The 24,561-nt window shown below is 35.0% G+C and overlaps 5 protein-coding genes across 5 annotated transcripts; 1 reads left to right on the top strand and 4 right to left on the bottom strand.

Annotated features, from left to right (window-relative positions):
- The first annotated feature begins 212 nt into the window (after window positions 1-212).
- On the top strand, window positions 213-2,465 carry LOC110697338 (pentatricopeptide repeat-containing protein At3g54980, mitochondrial-like). Its single transcript, XM_021874721.1, has one exon. The coding sequence runs from the start codon at window positions 213-215 to the stop codon at window positions 2,463-2,465; it is 2,253 nt and encodes a 750-aa protein (XP_021730413.1).
- A 1,673-nt stretch (window positions 2,466-4,138) lies between these two features.
- LOC110697056 (exocyst complex component EXO70A1-like) lies at window positions 4,139-7,187 on the bottom strand. Its single transcript, XM_021874392.1, has one exon. The coding sequence runs from the start codon at window positions 6,631-6,633 to the stop codon at window positions 4,618-4,620; it is 2,016 nt and encodes a 671-aa protein (XP_021730084.1). The 5' UTR covers window positions 6,634-7,187; the 3' UTR covers window positions 4,139-4,617.
- Window positions 7,188-10,197: 3,010 nt separating this feature from the next.
- On the bottom strand, window positions 10,198-11,841 carry LOC110697337 (probable LRR receptor-like serine/threonine-protein kinase At4g36180). The gene has a single exon (XM_021874720.1). The coding sequence runs from the start codon at window positions 11,839-11,841 to the stop codon at window positions 10,198-10,200; it is 1,644 nt and encodes a 547-aa protein (XP_021730412.1).
- A 49-nt stretch (window positions 11,842-11,890) lies between these two features.
- Window positions 11,891-14,379, bottom strand: LOC110697336 (MDIS1-interacting receptor like kinase 2-like; the record flags this gene model as incomplete). Its single annotated transcript, XM_021874719.1, has 2 exons — window positions 11,891-12,631; window positions 14,263-14,379. Coding segments are annotated over 2 exons (858 nt in total), but the record flags the coding sequence as incomplete, so codon positions are not given.
- A 7,423-nt stretch (window positions 14,380-21,802) lies between these two features.
- Window positions 21,803-24,253, bottom strand: LOC110697403 (caffeic acid 3-O-methyltransferase-like). The gene is made up of 4 exons (XM_021874779.1): window positions 23,768-24,253; window positions 22,858-23,168; window positions 22,663-22,727; window positions 21,803-22,318 (listed from the first exon to the last, which is right to left on the bottom strand). Exons 1-4 carry the CDS (start codon window positions 24,184-24,186, stop codon window positions 22,013-22,015), a joined length of 1,101 nt encoding a protein of 366 aa, XP_021730471.1. The 5' UTR covers window positions 24,187-24,253; the 3' UTR covers window positions 21,803-22,012.
- Window positions 24,254-24,561: the final 308 nt, after the last annotated feature.

Raw genomic sequence — 24,561 nt, 5'->3', positions numbered from 1 at the left:
TGAAATTGGCTTAAAAAAAACAAGTACTCAAATTAGCTTTAAAAAAAAAAAAAAAAAAAACAAGTAGTGAAATTGGCTTCAAAAAAAAAAAAAAAAAAAAAAAAAAAAAAAAAAAAAAAAAAAAAAAACAAGTAGTGAAATAGGGTTTTACTTTCGGCTCCTTCGCACAAGTCGCTCCCATGGTTGCTGCGATTGGGAGAGTTCACTGAAAAATGAAAACTTTGAAAAAATCTCTCTCAATTTCTTCATTGCTTCATCAATCTACAACTACCCATAAACATTTCTGTTCATCTTCAACCTCTCTCACTTCAATTCTTTACTCTAAACTGAAAACCCTTCCTTCCTCAAATCCCCAGAAATCCCAAGAACCCATTTCAGATTCTTCAATCTCAAATGACTCAAATGATCTTGAATCTGCAAATTTACCAATACCCAATTTACGAATTCGTCAAGATCCCGAGACTCTTACTCAATCGCAAGTAATCAACACTTTAGTGATCAAACAAGTTAAGCCTTTGAATGCCTTAAATTACTACAATTGGGTTCAGAAAATACCTGGGTTTGATTCTGGATTTCAAGCTTTTTGTGTTATACTTCAAATTGTGGCAGATGCTGATTTTAATTTTAGGAAGAGGAATATGATTGAGTTGATTTCAAGTCAGGAATGCCCCAAAGATGCTGCCATTGTCGTGCAAGGTCTGGTGGAAACCGCCGAGAGGTTCGATTATCGTATTAAACCTTCAACTTTTGAGTTGTTAATGCGTAAATATGTTCAAAATCATAGAATAGATGATGCACTTGTTTGTTTTGATGCTATGGTTGAGTATTTTGGTGCTGATTTAAAACCATCATATGCAAATTTTCTATTGAGAGTGTTGATTAAAATGGGTCGTTTGAAGTTAGTTGAGGAGTTGCTTAATAAGATGATTTCGAATGGGGTAACTAAAGATGTCAATACCCCTATTGTGCTGATAAAATACTGTGTTGTGATGAAAAAGTTCGAGGAAGCTGAGCAATTGTTTAGGATGTTTAAGGATTTGGGGTATGTATTAGGTGCAAATATATATAATTGTGTTATTGGAACTGTTTGTATGAAACCTGACATGAATGCAGCTTATGAGCTGTTAAAGGAGATGAGAGGTATGAAATATGTGCCCTCTGCTTCTGCCTTCTCGAATGTTATAGTCGCGTGTGTGAAGCAAAGGAACATGGAGGAAGCTCTGAGGATCAGGGATGAGATGGTTTTGTGTAATATACCGGTGGATTTGAATGTTATGACTAGCTTGATAACGGGGTATTGTGAATTGGGTGATTTCGAGAGTGCTTTGAGTTTGTTCAAAAAAAGCATTGAGGATGAACTTTCTCTTCATAGGGTTACCTTCTCGGTGTTATTCCATGGATACCTTAATAAGAGTGATATGGAGGGAGCAATCGAGGTGTTCAACCTAATGATTAAAAAGGGCTTCAAACCAGGACCCAATATAACCTTTTCATTAATCAGAGGGCTCTTGGGTGTTCAATCATGGGAGAAAGCTTATGAACAGCTCAAAATTGCTGTGGAATCTGGTTCTATCAACTATTTCCAATACAGGTTTCTGATGACATGGCTCTGTTTTGAGGGTAAGGTTGATGAAGCTCGGCAGTTGTGGGATAAGATACTGGAAACCGAAAGCTTACCAACTATTATGTCTGATCAATATTTTGGTTCTAAAAAGAAAAGGAATGCTGGTAACTCAGAGGATATGGTTGGCAAGAAGCTTAGACCCAATGCTGCCACCTTTACTGCTATAATGTGGGGGCATTTCAAGAAGGGCGAAGTGGAACAAGCCCTCAAATTGTTTGATGAGATAATGAACCGAAAGATTGTTTGTGAGGCTTACACATACAACACCATCATTCATGGATTGTGCCTCAATGGACAAACTTCTGAGGCGAGGAAGATGCTGGAGAGTTTCACAGCGGTTGGAAAGTTCATCCCATCTATCTCAACTTACAATTTTATCATCGAAGGATTTATCAGAGAAGGTAACATGGAATCTGCATTATCTGTAGAAGCTGAGATGAGAGAAAAAGGAATTTTTCGGGAGACTATGTTGAAGAAATATCAAGTTGACATGTTGTGCAACAGCACACGCCTTGAGTGTGTTGTGAAAATGGTAAGGGAGAAGTTAAACAAGGGTTACGAACTGGAAGTTCCTGCATACGAGCCAATTATCAGTGGTGTATGCCGTAGAAGATGGATGAAATTTGCCTTGATGTTTTATTTAGAACTTCTTGAAAAAGGATTGTATCCTAGCCAACATATTATGAATTGCATGGTTGAAGGTTATCAGAAAGAAGGAAAAAACGATATTTTACCGAAAATAGCTCTTCCTCCGAAGAAAAGGAATATGAATAGGAAAAAGAAAAGGATAGAGCAGATGATTACCTGTAATTCTGAAAAAAATTCTTTCTGCTTAGATTAATAGATTTCACTTTTTTTGTAATTTCTTTTACAAGATCCATGAATCACTGCATTTGAGAATTTGCTTTGATTATTAATTTCTGTCAAATATGATGATTTTGTTTTTTTTTTAATAATTTTTGTACTGTTAGATTTATGATAAATTCCAGGTATTTTTTGGAGTAATACTTTTCAATGAAATATTATTAAATTGGACATATTAAAGCCAATTACTTCTTCCATCTCTAAATAAAATTTTGATTTATTATAGTAACTGAATTTCACAATCTTTGTTATTCAGGAACTCTTTGATGCAAGTCATATTGAGCAAACTAGACTATTATTAGGGGTGAAGGGAGTACAAAAATTTGTATTGCAAGAATGTTAGTTCTTGCAATAGTACTCTGTAGATTGCTCAGCAAGGAATTGAATAAGATGTTTTCAAATGGGATTGCTGGTGATATAGCAACCATACGCGTCATGATGGATGCTCGTTTGAGAGGAGCTTGATTAGGTTGAGTGATGGTTTATAAACGGGAAAATTTGGGGTTAAAAAAGTTTTATTTATTTTCTGAAGTTGTTTGCAAGAAATGTAATTTGAGTGAAGCTCGTGAACTGCTGATGGAGATGAGGGAGGATCATATGAACTTGGTAATTGAATATGCACATTGAAGTGTCACTCTGTATTGTGTGAATGTGTGATCAAGGACTGGGTAGTAATTTGAGATTTTTAGGTTTTACTATAATCAGAGGATGGACTTCCGGCAAAAGATTAAAGGACTTGAGCTGCTTGATCAAACCGATTGGAACATACAGATTTATAAACACTGTATCTTGTTTATTGCAGGGAAGAGATTACTGCTGCAGAGCTGTGACTGACAGTGGCATACAGGGATAACTTGTGACTGTCGTGGGAGCGTTAAAACTAACACCAACATTCAAATAAGGACTAAAGGATTATACAACATCCTCGTTTTTGAATTCTGCAAAAATGGCTGACTATTTCAGATAAGGAAGATGGCGGAGGATTTTGATGGCTACCAGACAAGGTATTATACGAGCTTCAGTGAGTTAACATCTTATTGTTGACACTTGACAGACAATAGTTACAAGGAAGGTGTCCGGGATACTGCATTGTCTTCCTGCACTAAAACTTTGCGGGAGTCCTTTGACATGTTCTTTTATCTCATTTTGCCTTGCTGAACATAAGTCTATTTCATTACCACTTGAATTGGAGAACCAACTTTAGTTATGGCTGCTCTTAATAGGTGCTTCACGTGATTTATAAATGATAATTTACTGAGGCGGACTTGATCAATTTTCCCTATCTTAGACATAACTGCTTAATCACAGGGGAATTCAACATCAGAACCATTCTGATTTTTCAGATCAATTTAAAGATTTATCAATAGCATTTAAATCTAGTAACATAGCATACACAATCTATGGATTTGTTCTTCAAACCCAGAAGTCCTGATTCCAAGTTATTGGTCTTAACCTAGACTAACGTCGTTTAACTTGTTTTCAGAAAAAAAGCACGCAAGACCCGAGACTAGTGGTTTTGGATATCAGCAAAATTATGGACTAACGACATATTTCTACAAAGAGATCCAAACTACATATTTCAGCAATTTTTACAAGTGGTTTTGGATATCAGCAAAACTTATGGACTAACTGCATATTTCTACAAAGGGATCCAAAACAACACAATCAGAAAGCATACAAAAATGAAAAATCTAACAAATTACAGAATGAATGTTCTATTATTAGTTTTCTATCAACGCACTTGTCTAATACACTTAATGATTTTATCTGGGGGAAGGGGTGTACATCAAGGTCCTGGAATCGACGCTTCCTCTAGATGATAATTTAGCTACGGTTGGAACATTAAATACCTTTGACAAAAATTATACATTATACTACCTCTGATGAAGGTGGAGGTAGAATTTTACTTGCCTGGCCTCACCTCTGAACGCCTCAAAGCCCTCAATTGTGTGCCAAAATCTGGCCTCAACTCTCAGTAACCACTGAAGTCTAGCAGTAATTCAAGGCCATATCAGACTGCAAATTAAGATCTCCAAGGATATAAATTATATACAAAGATCAGCCTTTGCATACTTGATTGGACACCTGAGGAACGACTAGCTGACACAAATACCAAAGCACTCAGATCACTATGAAGCAGTAGGAGATGGTTGTTGTTGATCGGTTGGGACATTGTTGAATTTTCCACTATATTGCCTTCCTTTAAAGCTGCTATATCTGCTTGGTTTAGGAAGAAATAGGGCCATAATCATTTTTTCCAGAGACTGAGCTGTATACTTTGCATACTTACTAGAACTTGAATCTTGTTCTACCAGAGGACCATAGTTCTGCATGTAGCTACGATATACAGGCACTATTGCCTGTACTATAAGCTGCCATGTTTTCTCTCTCAACTCCTTGTCTGACACAACCCAGCTGGACTGCTTCTTATACATTTCATCAAAAGTCTCATTGAATTTCTTTAGACGGCGTTTAACAAGGTCACGAGCAGTAGCACGACCACCAGAGAATAGGATCAGACCTTCCCTGCTTAACAAAGCTGGAAGCGTCATCCATGTTTCTCTCAAATAAATAGCAGCATAGTATTCCTTATACTGTTCGTGTTCTTTCAACCAGGTCTCACCCAGCAAACCCCCCAGCTTTGTTCCCTTTAATTGCTTATACAAGTGCCAGTGGTTATTCATCAAGAAAAGATATGAAAGGATGGGATCCTCATACATCTTGGACCACGCATCTAAGTTTAGCTCAATGGCTTTTAGTATATCAAGGATGGCATTAATAAGGAGCTTCTCTTGAAATTTTTCATTTTTCCAACTACGCTGGATGACTAAAACCTGCGTTAAAAGTGGTTTATAATCATCCCCAAGCAATCTATTACAGTAGTCAGTAACAAAACTAACCAGCCTTGGAACACTCCCATCAATAGGGGGTGGCGTTTGCCTCTGCAATTCAACTTGAACCAGAAGTTCCCAGAATATCTCGCATGCACCCTCAATGACCCTCCTGATAAGATCCCTAGTCAAATTTTGGATTTCAGCACAAGCTGCTCCACCAAACAGCCGGTTGAAATCCAGCCTTAGTTTATTCAATGATGCAAAAATGTCCAACAGCTTTAGAAGCTTGATGGGGTCCTTCTTGCTCTCAGTCACAGTCTTCCCAAATTGAAGAAACGCCAGGATTCCAGCCTGAGCTGCAATTTTAGCAAAGCAACCCATCCATACATCTAATCCTATCCTCTCAAATACATCAATGCATAGCTTGTACTCCGCTTCAAACAAATGCTTCACAGCAAACTCTAAATGCTTCCCCCACTTAGCTATGTACCCCTCAATGCTCTGTACATCATTGAATTCAGCTATTGAGATCTCAAGATAATCCAAGTTAAGAGCCCGCAAACTCGCCCGTACATTTGCACTTCGGACCTCAACATAGATCGATATGCATTTATCAAGCCTGTTATTAGCAATCAACCTTCCAAGAATAGCTTGGAGCTTCTGAATCACTGCTACAGGAAGAGGTGACGGGGCAATACAAGCTTGATCCTCAACAGAAGACATAGGAAGCGGAACACTATTTTCTGTAATTAGATTTCGAAACTCTTCCTCCAACTTATCCAAGGCTGCCTCAAGTAGTCCACCATCAAGAAATGTCTTCCCCCCATCATTCTGAATTTCTCTAAGACCCTTCAACGATTTCTTCAATTCTGATAGATACCGCTCATCAGCAAGCACATTATCCTCCAAATACTCTACTATATCCTCTAACCATTGAATGGCCAACCCACAATTATCCCCTAAAAACCGCAATGCCTCCTCAAGTCTCTTAAGAACCGCCAGGTACCCCGGAAGATCACTCCTGGGGTTCGACAACAACGACTTCTCAAGTCCATGTACAGCATCAAACACCTTCAAAACCGCGGCAGCAGGGCCGACAGCCCGGTCAATGTGGCCAACAACAGCAACAAGGGCTTCCTCATTTGCCCTAATAGGTCTAACAGCAGCCTCAAGAGAAGGCAACCTGTGATTAATTTCCCCCAATCTAGGCCCAGCTTTCTCTAGAGCTAACCCTAAAGATTTCGACTTTTCTAAGCTTAGGTTTAGTGATTTCCTAGCTGACAACAATCTTTCACTGCTATTACTACCCATAGATTATTCACAATTGACCAACCTACTTGCATCAGAAACTATCAAATTCAAAATGGGATTCTTCTAATTTCTTTACTTTTTTCAAAAATTTCAACCCCAACTCAAAAAAATCAAGAACCAAACTGAAATTTATTGAGATTCAGCTCAAACAATCAACACTCTACATAAAATTAATGGGTTTTACAGTTGCTAAGAATCAGTACAACAAACAACTCGAAAACATCGAAAATAGAAAGAATCTAGAGAGAGAGAAAGTAAACAGAGTACCAAATCAACGGTGGCGGAGACGGCGGAGGCGAACTGAACGGCGGCGATGAGAGAGAAAAACAGCAAAAATGAAAGGTTTTATTAAAGAGAATCTGGGCAAAAGCTGGTGATATCTTTTGGACAAACTCTTTTGAGTTTTGAGAGAGAAAGAGAGTGTGTGAAAATGGGAATTTTAAAGTTTGGATTTTTATTTAATTTTGTTGAATTGTTGTTGAAAATTCTCCGTATTTAGGTATGAGTTAGCTCCAACTTACCGTTGATTTTTCTATTTTGTGTCTTAAATTAAATGCATACGAGCCTTAAAATGTGGGTTGCTGCAACTTTTGGCTGATTATCACTACTTGCATCTTGTAAAGCCATAAAGCTAGTTTCTCATTTGGGAACTTATCGAGGTTAAATTTGTAGATTTTGAAAAATAAGATGGGGTAATTTTGAGAATGCATATCGCTGTTATAAACTTGAAGTTTCTCTTCTATTGCTCAATTATATTGTATTTCCTCTTTTTTTTTTACTTGACCTGTTTCTTTAATCACGCTTGCTAATGTAAAATTTTTAACGATCAATAACTTTAATTCTCTATAAGTTAAAATTATAAAAGTTATATATTATGATATTACTTATTGAGACGAATTCAAAAAGATCTCATATGAATATATTTTTCCTTACCTATTATTCACAAAAGACGGTCAAAGGAGAGATGGTGAATGGTGTAAAAGTCAAAATGAGTCAAGTAAAAAAGGACGGAGGAATATTTTTTACGATATGTTTTTGACTTTTAGGGTAGTGTTTAAAAACTTGAATTTGAATTGCGTTGTCTTAAAGATATTGTTGATTTTTATAAGAAATGAAACAGAGTAACCAAAAATCAACATCACCGTTTTTCTAAAGAAATACTACGTATTTTTTTATGATATGAGATTATTATTCTATGGTCATTTGTGGTTGTCGATCATTTTTTTTTTGTAAAAGTGCGTAGTTATCAATCCTTTCTCATATCTCTTGGTCATTCATTTTAGGGTAAAAAAAAAACAAAAAGAACTTCTACTATTTACTCATTCCATTCTTACAAATTTGTCACATTTAGAATTTTGAGAAATTCTATGGAAAATGGAAGCTAACAAATTCCTGATTTTTTTATACTTATAACATAAGGGTAATGCTATACATAGCCCTTAGGGCTATATATAAGCATTGAATTTACTCTTGGAAAATATATAAAGTTAGAAATTCATGACAAAAACACGCGCAAATCGGTGTAATTAGTGTGTTTTTGTCATGATTTTCTACATTTAAACAATTTTCAAGAGTAAATTAAATGCTTATATATAGCCCTTAGGGCTATGTATAGCATTTTCCATAACATAATCATTACTAAATTAGTCTTGATTTTCAGTTTACAAAAATTTAATTTTTACTTTTTTTTTTTTGTAAAATAGATAAAAATATTTCATTGGAATGTATGCAAAATACAAATTGAACAAAAAAACATGCCATAACATGATACATGACAGATTTGTCCCAATTTTTTTTTTCAACTGATCAAGGTATTCAATGTGCATTTTAAAATGTATGTACTCCATAACACCACTTTTATACGCATAAAACTACATATTACATCTTATAAATTTATAAAAACTTATGGTCATAATTATAAATTTTGATCCAAATATTTATAACGTGGTAAACAAATAGAAATAGAGGAAATACTACATTTATATACTTTGTATGAATTCACTTTTTATACTTCATTTTTATAAGGAGTAGTTTATTTTAATATGCGAAGAACAAGGTATACCTCATTATCAATACTTGTATATTTTAATACGTCGTATTGTAGACTTCATTTTTGTATGCAAAGAACAAGGTGTGGTCGTCATTCTTTCCTCAAAAAGTATAGTCATTTCTAAATTTCTCATACTTTCACAAAAGTTAAAAATATAAAAATATTCCGTCTTTGGGAGTTGCCGGAGCTCAAGTGGCCGGAAATCGCTTCCTATAGGTACCAACTTGCCTCTTTTTCTCTCTCTTCTTTCTGGGGAGTCCCATTACAATTGCAATTGCAATTAGCTTATGCTATATATACTTAAATTTTTTTGCTAATTAATTGATAAATTCGTTCATATTATCATGATTATTATATAGTTTTCTGGTTTTCCATTACTTGTGTAATTGTGTTTAAGCTATTTTTGTGGAGTAATTAGTGTTTTTGCTGCGCTTGAATTTTTGTTGAGAAAAAAAAAATGTCTAATTGCCTAATTAGCCAGTCCAATATCAGTTTAATCAATAATGATGCGCAAAATCAGAAAAATATAATCTTTACTGTAATAAATTAGCCTAATTTAAAAATATTTGTCTTCCATTATCAATAATTCAATATCCCTTGGTCTTTGTTTTGTTGATTTTTAGGTTGACGGAAGGGAACAATCAGTTTTGCAATGTAGAATATATTTCTCTGTTATTCATCATTCATATATTTTTTTTTTATTTTTTTTTTAGAGAGAGAGCCACAAAGGATAACGATTACTTTAGATGCGCGGGATTTAATCCTAGATGTACCGCCCACAAGAATTTAACCAATTAAGATAGACGTCTACATTGTTCTTCACTAATGGAAGTACAAAGACAGTAAACCCAATATCACACTCAAAGAAAGAAGACAGCTTAACATAATCTACCATTCCATACATGAAAGGCTTACAATTACATAGGTCCATCATCACAAAGAACAAACCACATCCTCAACTATCAAGATCTCACTAATTCGAGTTGTCGTGCTTGATCATCATTTTCTTGAGCTTGGACACCTTGAGAGCAATGGCCACGTATAGCCAGTCCGAGGCATCCTCAACCCGCCTAAAAAGAGCATATCTCCACCTTTTATTCAGCAACAAAGTTCCAACGACACCCCAAAACTCGGTTGTAAAGCCTAACATCACAAACAAGTAGAACCACATCATCTCTAGCTTGTTTTTCTTCTCCTTATAATCCTGATTGTCAGAATGATTAGGCTGCTCGTCATGGGCCAAGCACTTGGGTAAGGGATCTCCACAAAGATATGGGTTTCCCGCGTAAATTGATGGGTCATTAAAGGTTTGAAAGTGCCCTGTGGTTGGGATTGGCCCCGACAGGTTATTGAAAGAAAAGTTGGGGTAGGATAAGGAGTCTATCTTACCCAAGCTTGCCGGGATCCTCCACATAGTTTATTCCCTGACAAATCAAGTGTCTCCAATGCTTTCATGTCACCAATATTCCCTGGGATTGTGCCTGTGAAACTATTGTTAGCCAAGTTTAATGTTACTACACAAATAGCTTCGTAAGCTCCTTAGGTACGACTCCAACAAGATTATTGTTGGAAAGGTCAATATTTACCAAGTAGTTGAGGACGCTGCTATATTCTCGTGCAATTCCTGCCACGGTCTCTCTAATATTGTTATCGGGAATCATATCTGAAGAAACAAGAAGGTCATCATCTGAAGTGTTAACTGGTAAATTCATACCTACAAGGTTGCCAAAACAGGGAGGAATTTTTCCAGTCAATTGATTGTTAGAAAGGTCCATGACACGAAGATGAGAAAAGTTGCAAAATTTCTTAGGAATGAGGCCATTGAACTTGTTTTGTGGCAGCCTGAGTACTTCCAAGCTTGGAAAACTTGTGTCAAACCATTTCGGTATAGCCCCTGATAAGTCATTTCCACCGAGATTGAGAATTTTCAATTGTGTGAGGTTGCTCAAGCATGAAGGAATGTGACCATACAGTTTGTTATCACTCAAATGCAAATATTTCAAGCTGAAAAGATTTCCAAGAGAGCAAGGGATGACACTGGAAAGATTGTTGGATGAAAGATTTATAACCTGCAGCGACTCAGAATATTCCCAACAATTTGGAATTGTGCCGGATAACTTATTCTTCTGAAGATCTAATATTTGCAATGAGAGCTTACACAGAGACTTTAAGATGGTGGTACTATTGCCACTATCATCTCTAGGATTGACTTCACCAAGTTGATTATTTTGAAGCCTAAGGATACGCAAACCCAATAATTGATAACTCGTCCAAGGTGGTATTTCTCCGGAGAGTCTATTACTACTAAGATCAAGAATTTCCAGTGGGCAATTCATGAGAGATGAAGGAATATGTCCCGTAAGACTATTGTTGTTCAATTGTAAACTATAAATTGCACAATCTCGCTCGAAGGTAAGTGGGATGGAACCTGAGAATTGGTTTGAGGACAAATCTATAAACGACGCATGTTCATCATACTCCAGCCGACCTAGAGAAAGTTGTTTTGGGAGAGGTCCAGTGAGAAAGTTGTTGGCAAGATTCAATCTTAGGAAGCTACTTGTGTTGATAAACCATTCATGTGGCTCGCCCGAGATGCCAGTATTAGAGAGGTCCAAATCTTGAATCCTAGTTTGTGTTTGAAGCCAATGTGGAGAGTGGTTGATATTACAAGAAGCCATCCTAAATTTATTCAATTGGGAGGGAGGTAGCCAATTAGAATTAACGTCAAGAGACACATTGTTGTAGCTCATGTCCAAGTAGGACAACTTAGAGAGGCTTCCTAAGTGTGACAGTGATACTTGGCCTTGAATAAAATTGGATGAAATATCTAGATACTCAATTTCAGTCAATTGTCCTAGGCAATCTGGGATCTCTCCACTTAATTTATTATATGAAAAATCTAATTGTTTCAGGTTAGTTAATTGTCCTAAAATAGACGGCAAATTGCCCATAATATTGTTGCCACTAAGATCAAGGGACTCTAAACTGTAACTAATGCACCTGGAAATATTTACAGGAAGCTCTAAAATCTCTCGGATTTGATTGTAAGATAAATCCAAATGTATGAAGTTGCATAGATTCCCCAGAATTTCCCAAATTCCATTTTCTACATGGCTAAATCCATTGCCGCCTAGATTAAGGACTTGAAGACTCTTCATGTTCTTAAGCCAATAAGGGATTGAACCTTTTAAATGATTATAAGAGAGATTAAGAGAGATCAAGGACTTGAAGGTTGGTAAGATTACCAATTTGAGGAGGAACATTCCCTTGTAAATAATTATTAAGGAGATCAAGGACTTGAAGGTTGGTAAGATTACCAATTTGAGGAGGAATATTCCCTTGTAATTTATTAGAAGAGAGATCAAGGACTTGAAGGTTGGTAAGGTTACCAATTTGAGGAGGAACATTCCCTTCTAAATTATCATAAGAGAGATCAAGGACTTGAAGGTTGGTAAGATTACCAATTTGAGGAGGAACATTCCGTTCTAAACTATTATAAGAGAGATTAAGGACTTGAAGGTTGATAAGATTACCAATTTGAGGAGGAATATTCCCTTGTAATTTATTAAAAGAGAGATCAAGGACTTGAAGGTTGGTAAGGTTACCAATTTGAGGAGGAACATTCCCTTCTAAATTATCATAAGAGAGATCAAGGACTTGAAGGTTGGTAAGATTACCAATTTGAGGAGGAACATTCCGTTCTAAACTATTATAAGAGAGATTAAGGACTTGAAGGTTGATAAGATTACCAATTTGAGGAGGAATATTCCCTTGTAATTTATTAAAAGAGAGATCAAGGACTTGAAGGTTGGTAAGATTACCAATTTGAGGAGTAATTTCCCCATCAAACCCAGAATAAGAGAGATTGAGATATCTCAGTTGAGTCATGGTTCCAATGACTTGGAAAGGAGATGCTCCTTGCTTCTCCGCCGAAAATGAGGCCGTACAATTTCAGGTGAGTTAAGTGTTTCAGTCCTAGCAAAACTGTGATTATCGAATTGTGTACACAAACACGCTTGGCTGGCATCTGAAAATATTATAGCAAGAATGAGCACAAAATTGAAGGCTTAGCTGGTGTTAATGATTATATTTTCCATCTTATGATATTATATATTGTTGGAAAATAAATTCTATTTTTTTATAATGTAAAATTTAAAGAAAAATGTTTACAAACTTTGGATGCTTCTTTGGCTTAGCTGTTAGTTATTGTGTTTGGTTTTGCTTAAGCTGCTTGTTAACCACATACAATCAAGGAGCAACATTAACGTTGCATGGCATATGAGATGGGGTAGGAATATTTATAGAAGTAAAATCTCCATGTTCTTTGCAACAACCTCAACATATTTAACGGTTATCTTTTTCTTTCCCACATATGATGTTTTTGTCAAAGCAAAAATACGGAAGAAACAAGCAAAATATTTTTACAAAAAATGGTGATTACAAAATTCCCTAAGTACACTACGGAAGAAACAAGCAAAATATTTTTACAAAAAATGGTGATTACAAAATTCCCAAAGTACACTACAAGAAATAGGCTAATTTCCGATGGACAAGAAAATTCGTCGGAAATTTCCAACGGATATTTTTTCCATAGAAAATTTCCGACATCATAATTTCATTAGGAAATTATTTTCAATCCGTCGGAAATTTCTAACGGTTTTTTTATTCCGTATGAAATTTTCGACGGATTTCAAACAATTCCGACGTAATTTCTGTAGGAAATTATTTTCCGATGGAAAAATCCATCAAAAATTTCCTACAGATAAAATCCGTTGGAATTTATTTAATTTTTGACGGAAAAATCCATTATAAAGTAGATAATTTGCAACAAAATTTAAATCCATCGGATATTTCTGATGGATTTTTCGTTGGAAAAACACATAAAATAACCTAACTGTAAAATACGAAGTACCACCTTAGTTAAAAAAAAAAAACAAAAAAAAAACGAAGCTCTCTAAAACACTAACCCTAACTCAACTAGCAGCGTGCCAGCCTCTTTTCTCTTGTTTTCTCTTCTTTCGGTCTTATCTCTCTCCTCTCACTTCCCCTCTTCTTCTCTATTCTTCATTTCCCTTTTCTTATCTTCTCTTTCTCTTCTCTCGGTTCCCTCTCTCTTCCGCTCTCTTTCTTCGCCACTCTTTTTATTCATCTCGCAGCTCTCTCTTCTCTCACTTCCCCTCTTCTTCTCTCTTCTTCCCACGGAGCAATCCCGGGCATCCCTTCCGGTCACTATTTTGCCGCCTCGCTCAATGCTATCGACGTTTTTTTTGTGTATTTAATTAATGGTTTGAAGGTCAAGTTCGACCATAAAAAACTCTAGATCTAGAGTTTTCATAATGGTCGAATTTGACCTTATATAACCAAATTCCAGGCTGAATTCGATGGATTATGGTGGAATTTAAGGTATATTGTTTTCAAATCTTCTTTCTTATAATTTTGTTTTTGAATTTGTTGTTTTTTTTAAGCAAATTGTTGTGGTTAGTGTATTAGATATAGGGTTTCGATGATTGTGGTGAATTCAGGTAAGGATTGTGGTGGTGGGCTGGGTTAGGGTTAGTTAGTGGCGGGCAGATCTAGATTTTAGGTGGGGGTGGAGTAGTGGGTGGGGGTGGAGTAGTGGGTGGTGGTGGACAGGGAGTGGAGGTGGGAGGTGGCGTAGTGGAGGGTGATGACGGTGGTGTCGTTTTAATTTTAGGTTATTATTTATTTTTTTTGTTAGTGGCGGTGGAGGCTGGTAGTGGTGGTGGTGTCTAGTGGGGCTTTTTTTTTAATTTTTTTTAATGGGATTTTTCGACAGAATTTCCGTCAGAAATCTCCGGCGGAAACAGTCTGTCGGAAATTTTCGACGGACTTTCCCGGTGGGGAGAATTCTTCTCCGATGCCTGAAATTCTGTCGGAAAACCCGTTTTTCGACGGAATTTCTAACGGAAAATGTCGTTTTTCCTACAAACAATTTTCCGACAACCATCTTTGACGAACTTCCGTCGAAAACGGGCTTTCCGACGAAATTCGGGGTATTTCCGTGGGAAAATGATTGTTTTCTTGTAGTGGTAGAAACAATATTAAGCAATACTATAATTTTACGATGAATTAGTGTTATTTGGTTCGGGGTCTTTTTCTACACACAATTGTATTTTGGGGAGAGGAGCGTATAAATACGTTTTACCAATGCGTGGGGTGTTTTCTCTTTAAGGGATAGCGCATTGCGTGCTACAGCCCATGCTACTGTTGTAACATTTGATTGTTTGTTATTTTATGATGGATATTGATTGTAACATTTGATTGATAGTAGAAATACTATTGCCTCAGTTGATTTTCGTATTTAATATTTATATTTTTAATTTGATATTTTTGATAGAGTATAAAACATATTTATGGGTCTCAACCATCAACTTAAGCTTTTGATTAAATTGGTTGCTAACATGATACACCAAGTAGTACTTGGTCTAGTGGTAAAGGATTATATTTCATAACCATGAGGTTGTGGAATCGATTTCCATTATGGGAAACCATCCTGAGTTAGAGGGGAGGGTAGGAGATCTCCCAAAGTACTTAGGATGTTGTTACGGTCACATAACCCAAAGTACCTCTATGTTTTTCCAAGTTGGAGCAATGGTGGAAAATGATGGAATGTAGAGGGTTTAAGCTAAGTCGGAGTGAGACTGAATATTTGATATGTCGCTTTGGTATTCAGAGGGGGACAAGCAATGAAGTGGTGAGTTTGGATGGAAAGGATTTGACCATGAGTGAATGTTTTAAGTATCTTGGGTCGATCATCTAGAAGAATGGTGACATTGATCAAGACGTGGTCCACAGGATTTAGGCGGGGTAGCTTAAATGGAGAGCTATCACGGGAGTGTTATGTGACCAAAGCATTCCCTTACAATTAGGGGGAAATTGTATAGGACTGCCATAAGACCAGTGTTACTCTATGGTACCGAATGTTGGGCTTCTAAGAAGGAGCACATTAAAAAGATGGAGGTTACGGAATGTTAAGGTGGATGTGTGGGAACACTCTAAGAGATAGAATTAGAGATGAGGTTATTCGCAAGACAGTAGGTGTGACAGGCATTGTAGATAAACTAAGGAGAAACCGCCTGCATTGGTTTGGGCATGTAAGACGGAGACCCGAGGGTACACCGGTTCGAAGAGTGAAAGAGTGGGACCATGGAGGGGTTAAACAACGGAGAGGGAGACCGAAAATGACTTGGTTGGAAGGAATTAGGAAGGATATGAAGTATATAGATTTGCATGAGCATGAAGCATTGGATCGTAAGGGATGGAGGAGGAAGATTTATGTCGATGAATACACGGAATAATCAAATTTGGTTCATGTTAGCCGACCCCACTTATTGGATTGAGGCTTTGATTGATTGATTGATTGGTTGGTTGCTAACATGATACGAGCCAACATGACAAAAAAAAAAAAAAAAAAAAAACAAAAGTCACGGGTTCAAATCTCATTCGTTAGAAATAGGTGTACCACGTCTATAATATTAACATTCAGTAAAAAAAATATGAATATTTAGTAAAAAAAAAATATGAACACGTCACAAAAAATGAACATAAACATCCAATTTTATATATTCACATTATATAATGAAATGTTCATTTATATGCACTAAATGTTCAGTTTATATTGAATTATCCCGTGTAAGACAAACTTCTTTCAAAAAATTTGATGTTCATTATAAAGATGTATTGTGTTCATATTTAAAATTTCAATGTTCATTTTCAAATAATAAATGTTCAAATTCGAGTAGTGTCATGTTCATATTTATTGATGCTCATTATAAAATAATGTAATGATTATATTTAAAAATTTCAATGTTTATTTTTAAAAATTATATGTTCGAATTCTAATAGTGTCATGTTCATATTTTATATGTTCATTTTCAAAAACTATAGTTTAAAACTTTATTTATATAATAGTAATTGTTAACGATAAGTAGATCATATTAATTCATTATAAATTCTTTTATGTTCATTATAATAAACTAATGTTCATTTGAAATAGGAAAAATTGTCAAGAATAATCCGAACTTTGCCCCATTCTCCCAAAATAGTCCAACTTTCGATTATTTTTTAATAATCCCAACTTTATACTTATTGATTTTAAACAGTCCCAAGTGACTTGAAACCGGCTAAACAAATCAAATTTTATTTTTATATTTATTTTATTTAAAAAGAAAATTAATCAAAAATTAAACAAAAAAAAAGTAAAATCAATGAAAAAAAAACACACCACCACCTTAGCCACACTACCTCAGCCACCAACATCTCCACCCCACCCAAACCCAGACCCCGGAACCACCACTCCTACCGCCACCTAGACCCAAAACCAGCACTCTCACCCTCACCTAGACTCGAAACCACCACCCCTTCCCAACCAGTCCCACATCCTATCCTAAAAAACCCCCTCTTCGAAAATCAAACAATCCCCAACTACCTGTTCTTCATCTTCATCTTCAAAATTTGAGGTTGCAAATTGGAATTTTGGAAATTCTGGGAATGGGAAGTAGGAAAGGCATGGCATCCAGCAGAAGACATTGGAGGATAAAGAATTGAGTGGTGAGGGTAGTTGCGGTTCTGATGGGGGTTAGAGTTTCGGGTTTGGGTGGATAAGGGTGGTTTCAGGAGAGGGAGAGAAAGAGGTGTCGGAAACCAGGCGAGGAAACGGGAGGGGGGCCGGAAATGGGACAGGGAAGATGATGGGATGCCGGCGGCAACAGCCTCCTGACGGTGGCAACGGCTGGGTTTGGGTTTTTAATTTTTGTAAAAGGTTTTTTTACTTTTTTTTATTTTTTTAACCTATCATATGCCAACACGTGTCAGATAACTTGCTATAACAAGTTAGATGACCGGTTAGAACCATTTAAAGCGAATGCATATTAAAGTTCGGATTATTAAAAAATAATCGAAACTTGGGATTATTTTGAGCGAATGAGGCAAAGTTTGGATTATTTAAGCAATTTTTCCTTTAAAATATATTAAATGTTCATTTTATATATATCAAACTAGTAAATACTCGAGTCATGCTCGGCTTTGAAATGAACATAGTATATGTTAAATATATTGATATTAATTATATCAGTCTTCCATTTCTATTTTCTAATGTAATTCAATGTTTAGTCTTCAAAACTTGTTAAAAAAAATTATTTAATTGTAAAAAGAAAAAAAAAAGTATAATAAAGTCATATGAGTATAACGAATATAGATGTAGTATATAATATAACGTATTCGATAATTAATAATTGAGAAGTAGTAGACGAATAATATAATGTTTCTATACATGCTTTTTAGAAAATATAAATAAATTTATTATTTTTAAAATCAACTAAAAATTAATTAACCACAAAAAAAAATTAAAAAATAAAAACAAGAGATTTGGAGGAAAAAAATCCCTCCAAAAAAAGATATCACTTTAGTATAGTATAGATTCCAATTGAAATTCATAATTCCTAAACCCAAATTAACTTATGTTCATATAGATTTCCAATCGCAATTTCCGTACATACTACCGTTACAATTGCAGGAGGGTATTAAGAATGTAGGAAAGTATATTATTGTGATATATTTATCATAATACATCTTATGATAAGATAGATTTATGTTAATTTGATATTATGTAGGAATAAGATATTTTACATATTGGATTTTTTTTGTGTGGCTGGTCATACCGTGTGGCCGGGGTTACTCGAGTTACTCGGTCAGGGGTTACTCGAGTTATCAGGGTTACTCAAGTTACTCGGTCAGGGGTTACTTGAGTTACTCCTGACCAAGTGACCTCTGATCGAGTAACCCTTCAAGTAACTCTTGACCGAACCCTCAAGTAACCCCTGATCGAACCCCTGAAGTAACCCCTGATCGAATCCCTTAAGTAACCCTGAGCGAGTAACTCGAGTAACTCCTAACCGAGTAACCCCTAATCGAATTCCTTAAGTAACCCTGACCGAGTAACTCTACTAACCCCTGACTAAGTAACTCAAGTAGTCCTGTGGCCAGCCACATATAAAAATTTGTGATTTTACAAAATTTGTGATTTTACATATAATGGAATTTTATATTGTTTAGCCTATCTTTTTAGGCTATATATACTTGCCAAAAATATCAATACAACTTAAGCATTTACCTATACAAATATGATGTACAAACGCCAGGTTTAGGACCAATAACGATGTTGAGAAGAATAATGTTGCCAGTGACATTATCACAGCCCACTCCTTGCCATTGACAACAGTCTTCACCAACCCATAAACCAACTTGTACAGATTGATTATGGCCTTTATGGGTTGTGAGGATTTGCTTCATCTTAAGCTAAGCTTCTCGCTCGTGCTGTTTGCACCAGATACTGCTCGAGTTTCCTGCAGCAGCTGCAAACTGCCCGCATTGGCACACCAAGTGGATTACTAACCATACCACAACACATAAGTAGTGTAACCAAGAATATGATTTTCCCATCGATCCTGATGGTAAGAAAAATGGATTGTTTTTTATTTATTTATTTATTTTATTTTATTTTGAGATTATTTTATCGTGGAGAAAAACAAGAAAAGAAATCAATGTTTTGATTTAATTTGTGTTTGTAGAATTAAAGTTCATTATAATTCCCATTTATTATAAGCAAAGAGTAGTTGGACGTATGTACTTAAAGTCTTAAACACTAGCATAGTTGATTTTGAAATTTTCATCTCAATTCATATTGCCATATATACTTTTCAAGTCTTCAACGTCAACGCTAGAATGGAATGATGTCTGCTTGTAATTGATAGCATGATCATGTGGCATTGAATTTGTTTATTTTGCATCGCAAACTCGTTGAAGTTTCCTACAATTATAAAGTATACGGACCATATATATGCTGGCCATGCACTTGCTCACTAGTTGCTAAAATCACATCGTTGTTCAAGGACTTCACCCCGTGGCATACGTTAGGGTCTTTCTCGACTAGACGATTATTCTTTTAGCGTGATTGAGGGCTAGCATAGACTAGTACCTTAATATCAATTGATTGGAAAGGTAGATCAAAATAGCACTTCTTGCACGTCCTGTAAGGATAAAAATCAATAAAGAACAGTACAAGAAAGATTTTTTTTTAGAATAATGGGACTTACAAACAAGGTATATCCTATATTTTACTTGTAATAATCTTTTCATAATGATTAATGAATAATATCCATGTTACAAATTACTATGGCTTAGTTCAAGTCCCAAAAGGTGAAAGATAAAAAAATTTAGTCCCTATTTGTCACCCTTAACTCTGAATAAAATCCACATTTATCTTCTATTACACTACTAGGTTATCACAATATATAATGATGTATATATTATCTTTAGCATATATTGAAAACCAATGCAAACAACTTTGTACTCATTTTTTAAAAATAATCATAAATCATTAAGAGAAAATTCGTCTAAAAACATTGCTGATGTTAAGCACCACTTTGATTTGATGACCATGTGTGTTTAATTAACTTTGAGTCATTTGACCAAAATCATGAGTAGTTAAGCATATCAACCCATGACATGAACACCATACACGTTATTTCCACTATCATCATGAAAGAGAAGAAAGATCAGTAGAAAAATATCAACATGTAGCACATAATATTAACAAATACTCCGTAACATGTACCTGAAGCAGAGTTGAAAAACAGAATAATTTGTAGAATGGAAAGAGATGAGAGAATGGAAAATGCTTTTTGCGTAACATAAAAATGAAATAATGAAAGGAGAAACTCATTAATTAATAAGACAAGCAATTAAATTTTTTTTCAGTTTCTTATATATGATTAGCAAATTTTTACAATTGTATGATAGTCTGTAGAAACATCCACTCCGTATTTGTAATTTTTTTTGTAAACAGTTGTAGTCATTATTTATAATCCAATTTTCAAAGGAATTTAAATGAAGTAGCTTACTTTAATTTAAATTTTTTTTTTTAAAAAAAATAATAAAATAAATGCGTTTAGGCGGGAAAAAATTTCATAAAAAAGTAACACGTATACATGTTTGGAGAAGGATGATGTCAGCGGTTTTTATTTTAGTTATTATTATAAATACTAAACAAAGTCTTTTTTAGAGGGAATTTTCCCTCCTAACTTTACCTTCTTTTTTTTTCAAATCATTAAATTATCTACAAACTTTATTATTTATTTATGAGTATATTAAACCAAGCATTATGGCACGGGCTTTATCTAGCTCTACTATCAAAATGATGGTCCTATCTTTGACACAAATAAAAGCTTTACACCCAAATTTGGAACAATACTTTTAAATTTTAAATTAAAATATTGCGTAGTTACATGTGACTGCAGCTATCTTTTTCTTTAGTCATTTTTTTAAAAATATTTTTTATTTATTTTTGATTTGATTCTTTAGTCATATAATTGTATGTTTATTTGTATTACCCTATATATATATAAGTTATCCTGATATAAATAAAAGTTATTTAAACTTATGAATAAAAGTTAACCTAAATTCAACAAAAGTTATCCTAAATTTAACAAAAGTTAGCTCGATATATTATACATCAAATGTATACAAAAGTTTTGAGGTATCTTAATACCCCTTTACTTCACAATGATAGATGTATGGTTGCTTGATCGACACCCACAAGAAGGGTTATAGCTTGGTAGTTGGCTAGACCGACATCATTAACAAATGAGATATTCCGACGGCTTCTTCGTCATCCTTTCGCCTGTAAACCACCACCATCATCGTCGTCCCCTATCTTCTTCACCCCCTTTCACCTTTCCGGCGGCTTCGCCGCCTAATCAAACGAAAAACCCTAACAAAAATGGAGAAATTTGGGCATGGGTAACCCTTAAGAACAAAGTTTATCTTCCTCGAAGGTTTCTGATTGCCATTGATGGAGGTGAGAGGATGGAGGAAGAAGAAGAACGGGATGGAGGAGGAGAAGCCCAGATTTAGTTCAATTACAATATTAACCCCACTTACAAACTGAAAATGACACAAATACCCCTGTGGGATACTTGTTATGTTTCTCACTATGAGAAACATGGATTTACCAATATATAATGGAGGTAGTACTCATAATAATGATAATGATCATGATCGAATAAGGGCTCACGACCCAGTATTATAATTGCACACAGAACAACCAAATTATTATTAAAACTCATAATGAAATTTGCAAGACATACATAATGTCAAATAAAAGGGCAAACGACAATAAAATTAAATTCTCAAAGTGTAAAAACATTCAAATGATAAAAGATCGACTAACATCCTCTGGCTACACAATAGCTAGATTATTAGAAACGAAATTTCTTCAAGTAGATTCATCATATCAATAATTTAACTCGATTAATTTGCACTCTTCTTTTGATATTCCATGACCCAAGTATCACAAGCGAAACAAACCAAACGAAAAGCTTCAAATCCAGCCTCTTTGCCTAAGGCCTCGTACTCTTGTTTGGTTCTTGCTTTACCATCTGGAAATGTTAACATGATTGCGTCCCAAATGAAGGCTGTATGAGCTTGGTAGCTAGTTTTCGGTGTTTCGGGCACAACGTACTCGCAAATTATTACTTTGCCTTCTTCTGGTAAAGCCTCATGGCAATTTTTCAATAGTTTCATACATTGTTCATCGGTTCCTGATTGAAAAGTCCACTGAAAATATATAGGAAATTCATTACGATTCCATCAAATTAAATATATGGTTAAAGTATGTGCAAATAAGTCAAATTAAATAAAATCTCACATGATCGAATATATATTTTCTCAAGTACAAATAATCAAATATAGTCAAAGTAGATTATGAATGTTACAAGTTACAACTGAAATAACAAAAAAGAAGCATAGATAACGGGCAACTTTGTTTTTTTCCTTCTTTTGGCAAGTTAAAAATGTATCAAAGACGATTAACCCAACTAATAGTTTACGCTGATAGTTAAAAACTAGATATGATTTTTACACTCTATTAAAATGAGCAAAGCTCAATAAATAAAATGTACCTTCATAAATATAGCATCAGCCTTAGGAACACTGTCATACATGTTCCCTCCAACATGTTCAACACCTGCAAGTACATACATATATCAATAATCAAGATTATTACAGTGAGTACATAGTACATTAAATTAAATGTAACTAATACGGAATAAAAAATAAAAGATACTCCGTAATAATTTAATTAAGAAGATTCGTACCAGGAACTGATGGTGCATCTCTTATAATATGAGGTAGGTCAAAATTAATAGCCTTAATTGAAGGGTATTTAGAAAGGATAATTTTAAGAGTAAGACCGGTAGCACCACCAACATCAACAATTGATGATATACCCTCAAATCCTTTGTAAATATCTAGAAATTTCTTCATAACAATGGTAGAATGATGGTCCATTCCATCGTAAAAAACCTTGTAAAATCGCGAATCTGTTCCTAGATAGTCGAATATGCCCATACCATAATTCTTCTCGAAAGGATTTCCACCTATTAATACCGAGTCTTTTAAATGTTTCCTGCGATATTTTGAGGTAAGTTAGAAGATATTGTTGCAAAATATGATTATCAACACCACGAAAATAATATGAGTACTACGAAAATAAACTAGGCTATGAATATATATGGCTTCTGATGTGAAGTCCCTCTTGTATCGAGTAGTATAAGCCCTTATGAGCATGCTACAAGATTAAGCCATTAAGGCACGTACGTCTAACTTTTGGCTATGTTGCTAGGATCATGGTATTCGTGTTCAAGTTATGGGAGAATTATTATTATGTATTTGTGAAATTCATAATTCTATTATAGATATTAATGATTATTTATTAATGAATTGATTTTTCATCTTACAAAAAAAAAGTAATAGATTATGAGAAATTTATCAATAGTAAACATATCGAGTTTTGATCTCTTTTAAATATGGTCAAGATTAAACTATTTGTTACGGTTAAAATTCATACCCGGCCGGATCATACCAAATAATTAGGATCGAGTCAAGATAGACATTAAGTAATCGAGTTCTTTTTGTCATATCTCCTAAAGTATAGAAGCTATAAACTTTTCAAAATGGTTAGAAAGGAAAGGAAAAGAAATAGAAGGAAAGGCGAGTCAAACTCACCAAGTGTCCATGATAATCTTATCATGCATAAGATTAGCAAAAGCAGCATAAGAAACCTCATCATCATTCTTAGCCAAGAACTGGCAAACTGGGCCAAGCCCATACAGCCTCTTAGGCTGTCCATCAGGACCAACCTTTTGAGTACAAGTGAGTATAAAGCTAGCCAAAAGGCGTAGCATACGGTCTAGGGCTACCGCGGCATTAGGGTTAGTGGTGGGTAATTGAGCCACAATCTCTTCCGCGGAGAGCTGGGCCTTAGGGCCGGTGTTATAGATGATGTCGAGGACATGCATCTCTAGCACAGTTTTGAACACCATGGACGGTACGGACCACGTAGCCAAGCACATAGCCATACAAGAGGCCTCCTCCTCGGTAGTTGGATGAATTTGTGCTTCATTGCTACCAATAATTGAGCTCATTTTGCACAAATAGAAATATGTTTAAAGAAGCTAATGATTTGTATACTTTAGTATAAAAAAAAATACTTTGTAGTATATTGTATGGCTTCAAATACCTAGGATGAGAACTGAAGCAATGTTACAAGGTAACGAGATTATTTATAGTAGCTACAGTGTATTATACATTTATACATATGCACAGGTAATCTTGTTAATTATGACGCCATAAATGCCAGCTAATACCAATCTTTAGTAAGAATGGTAGTCCAAAAACTCGTGACTCACGTCATTAGTAGAGTTTTTTTTTTTTTTTTTGGTTAAACGATACATATCAAGGTACTTAATTACTACGGAGTACTATATAATTTAACATATACGAAGTACATGATACATGGT

Source organism: Chenopodium quinoa, unplaced genomic scaffold, assembly GCF_001683475.1.
Source record: "Chenopodium quinoa cultivar QQ74 unplaced genomic scaffold, ASM168347v1, whole genome shotgun sequence".
Taxonomy (NCBI): domain Eukaryota; kingdom Viridiplantae; phylum Streptophyta; class Magnoliopsida; order Caryophyllales; family Amaranthaceae; genus Chenopodium; species Chenopodium quinoa.
Note: the sequence above shows the minus strand (reverse complement) of the source record. Positions and strands in the feature narration are given on the sequence as shown.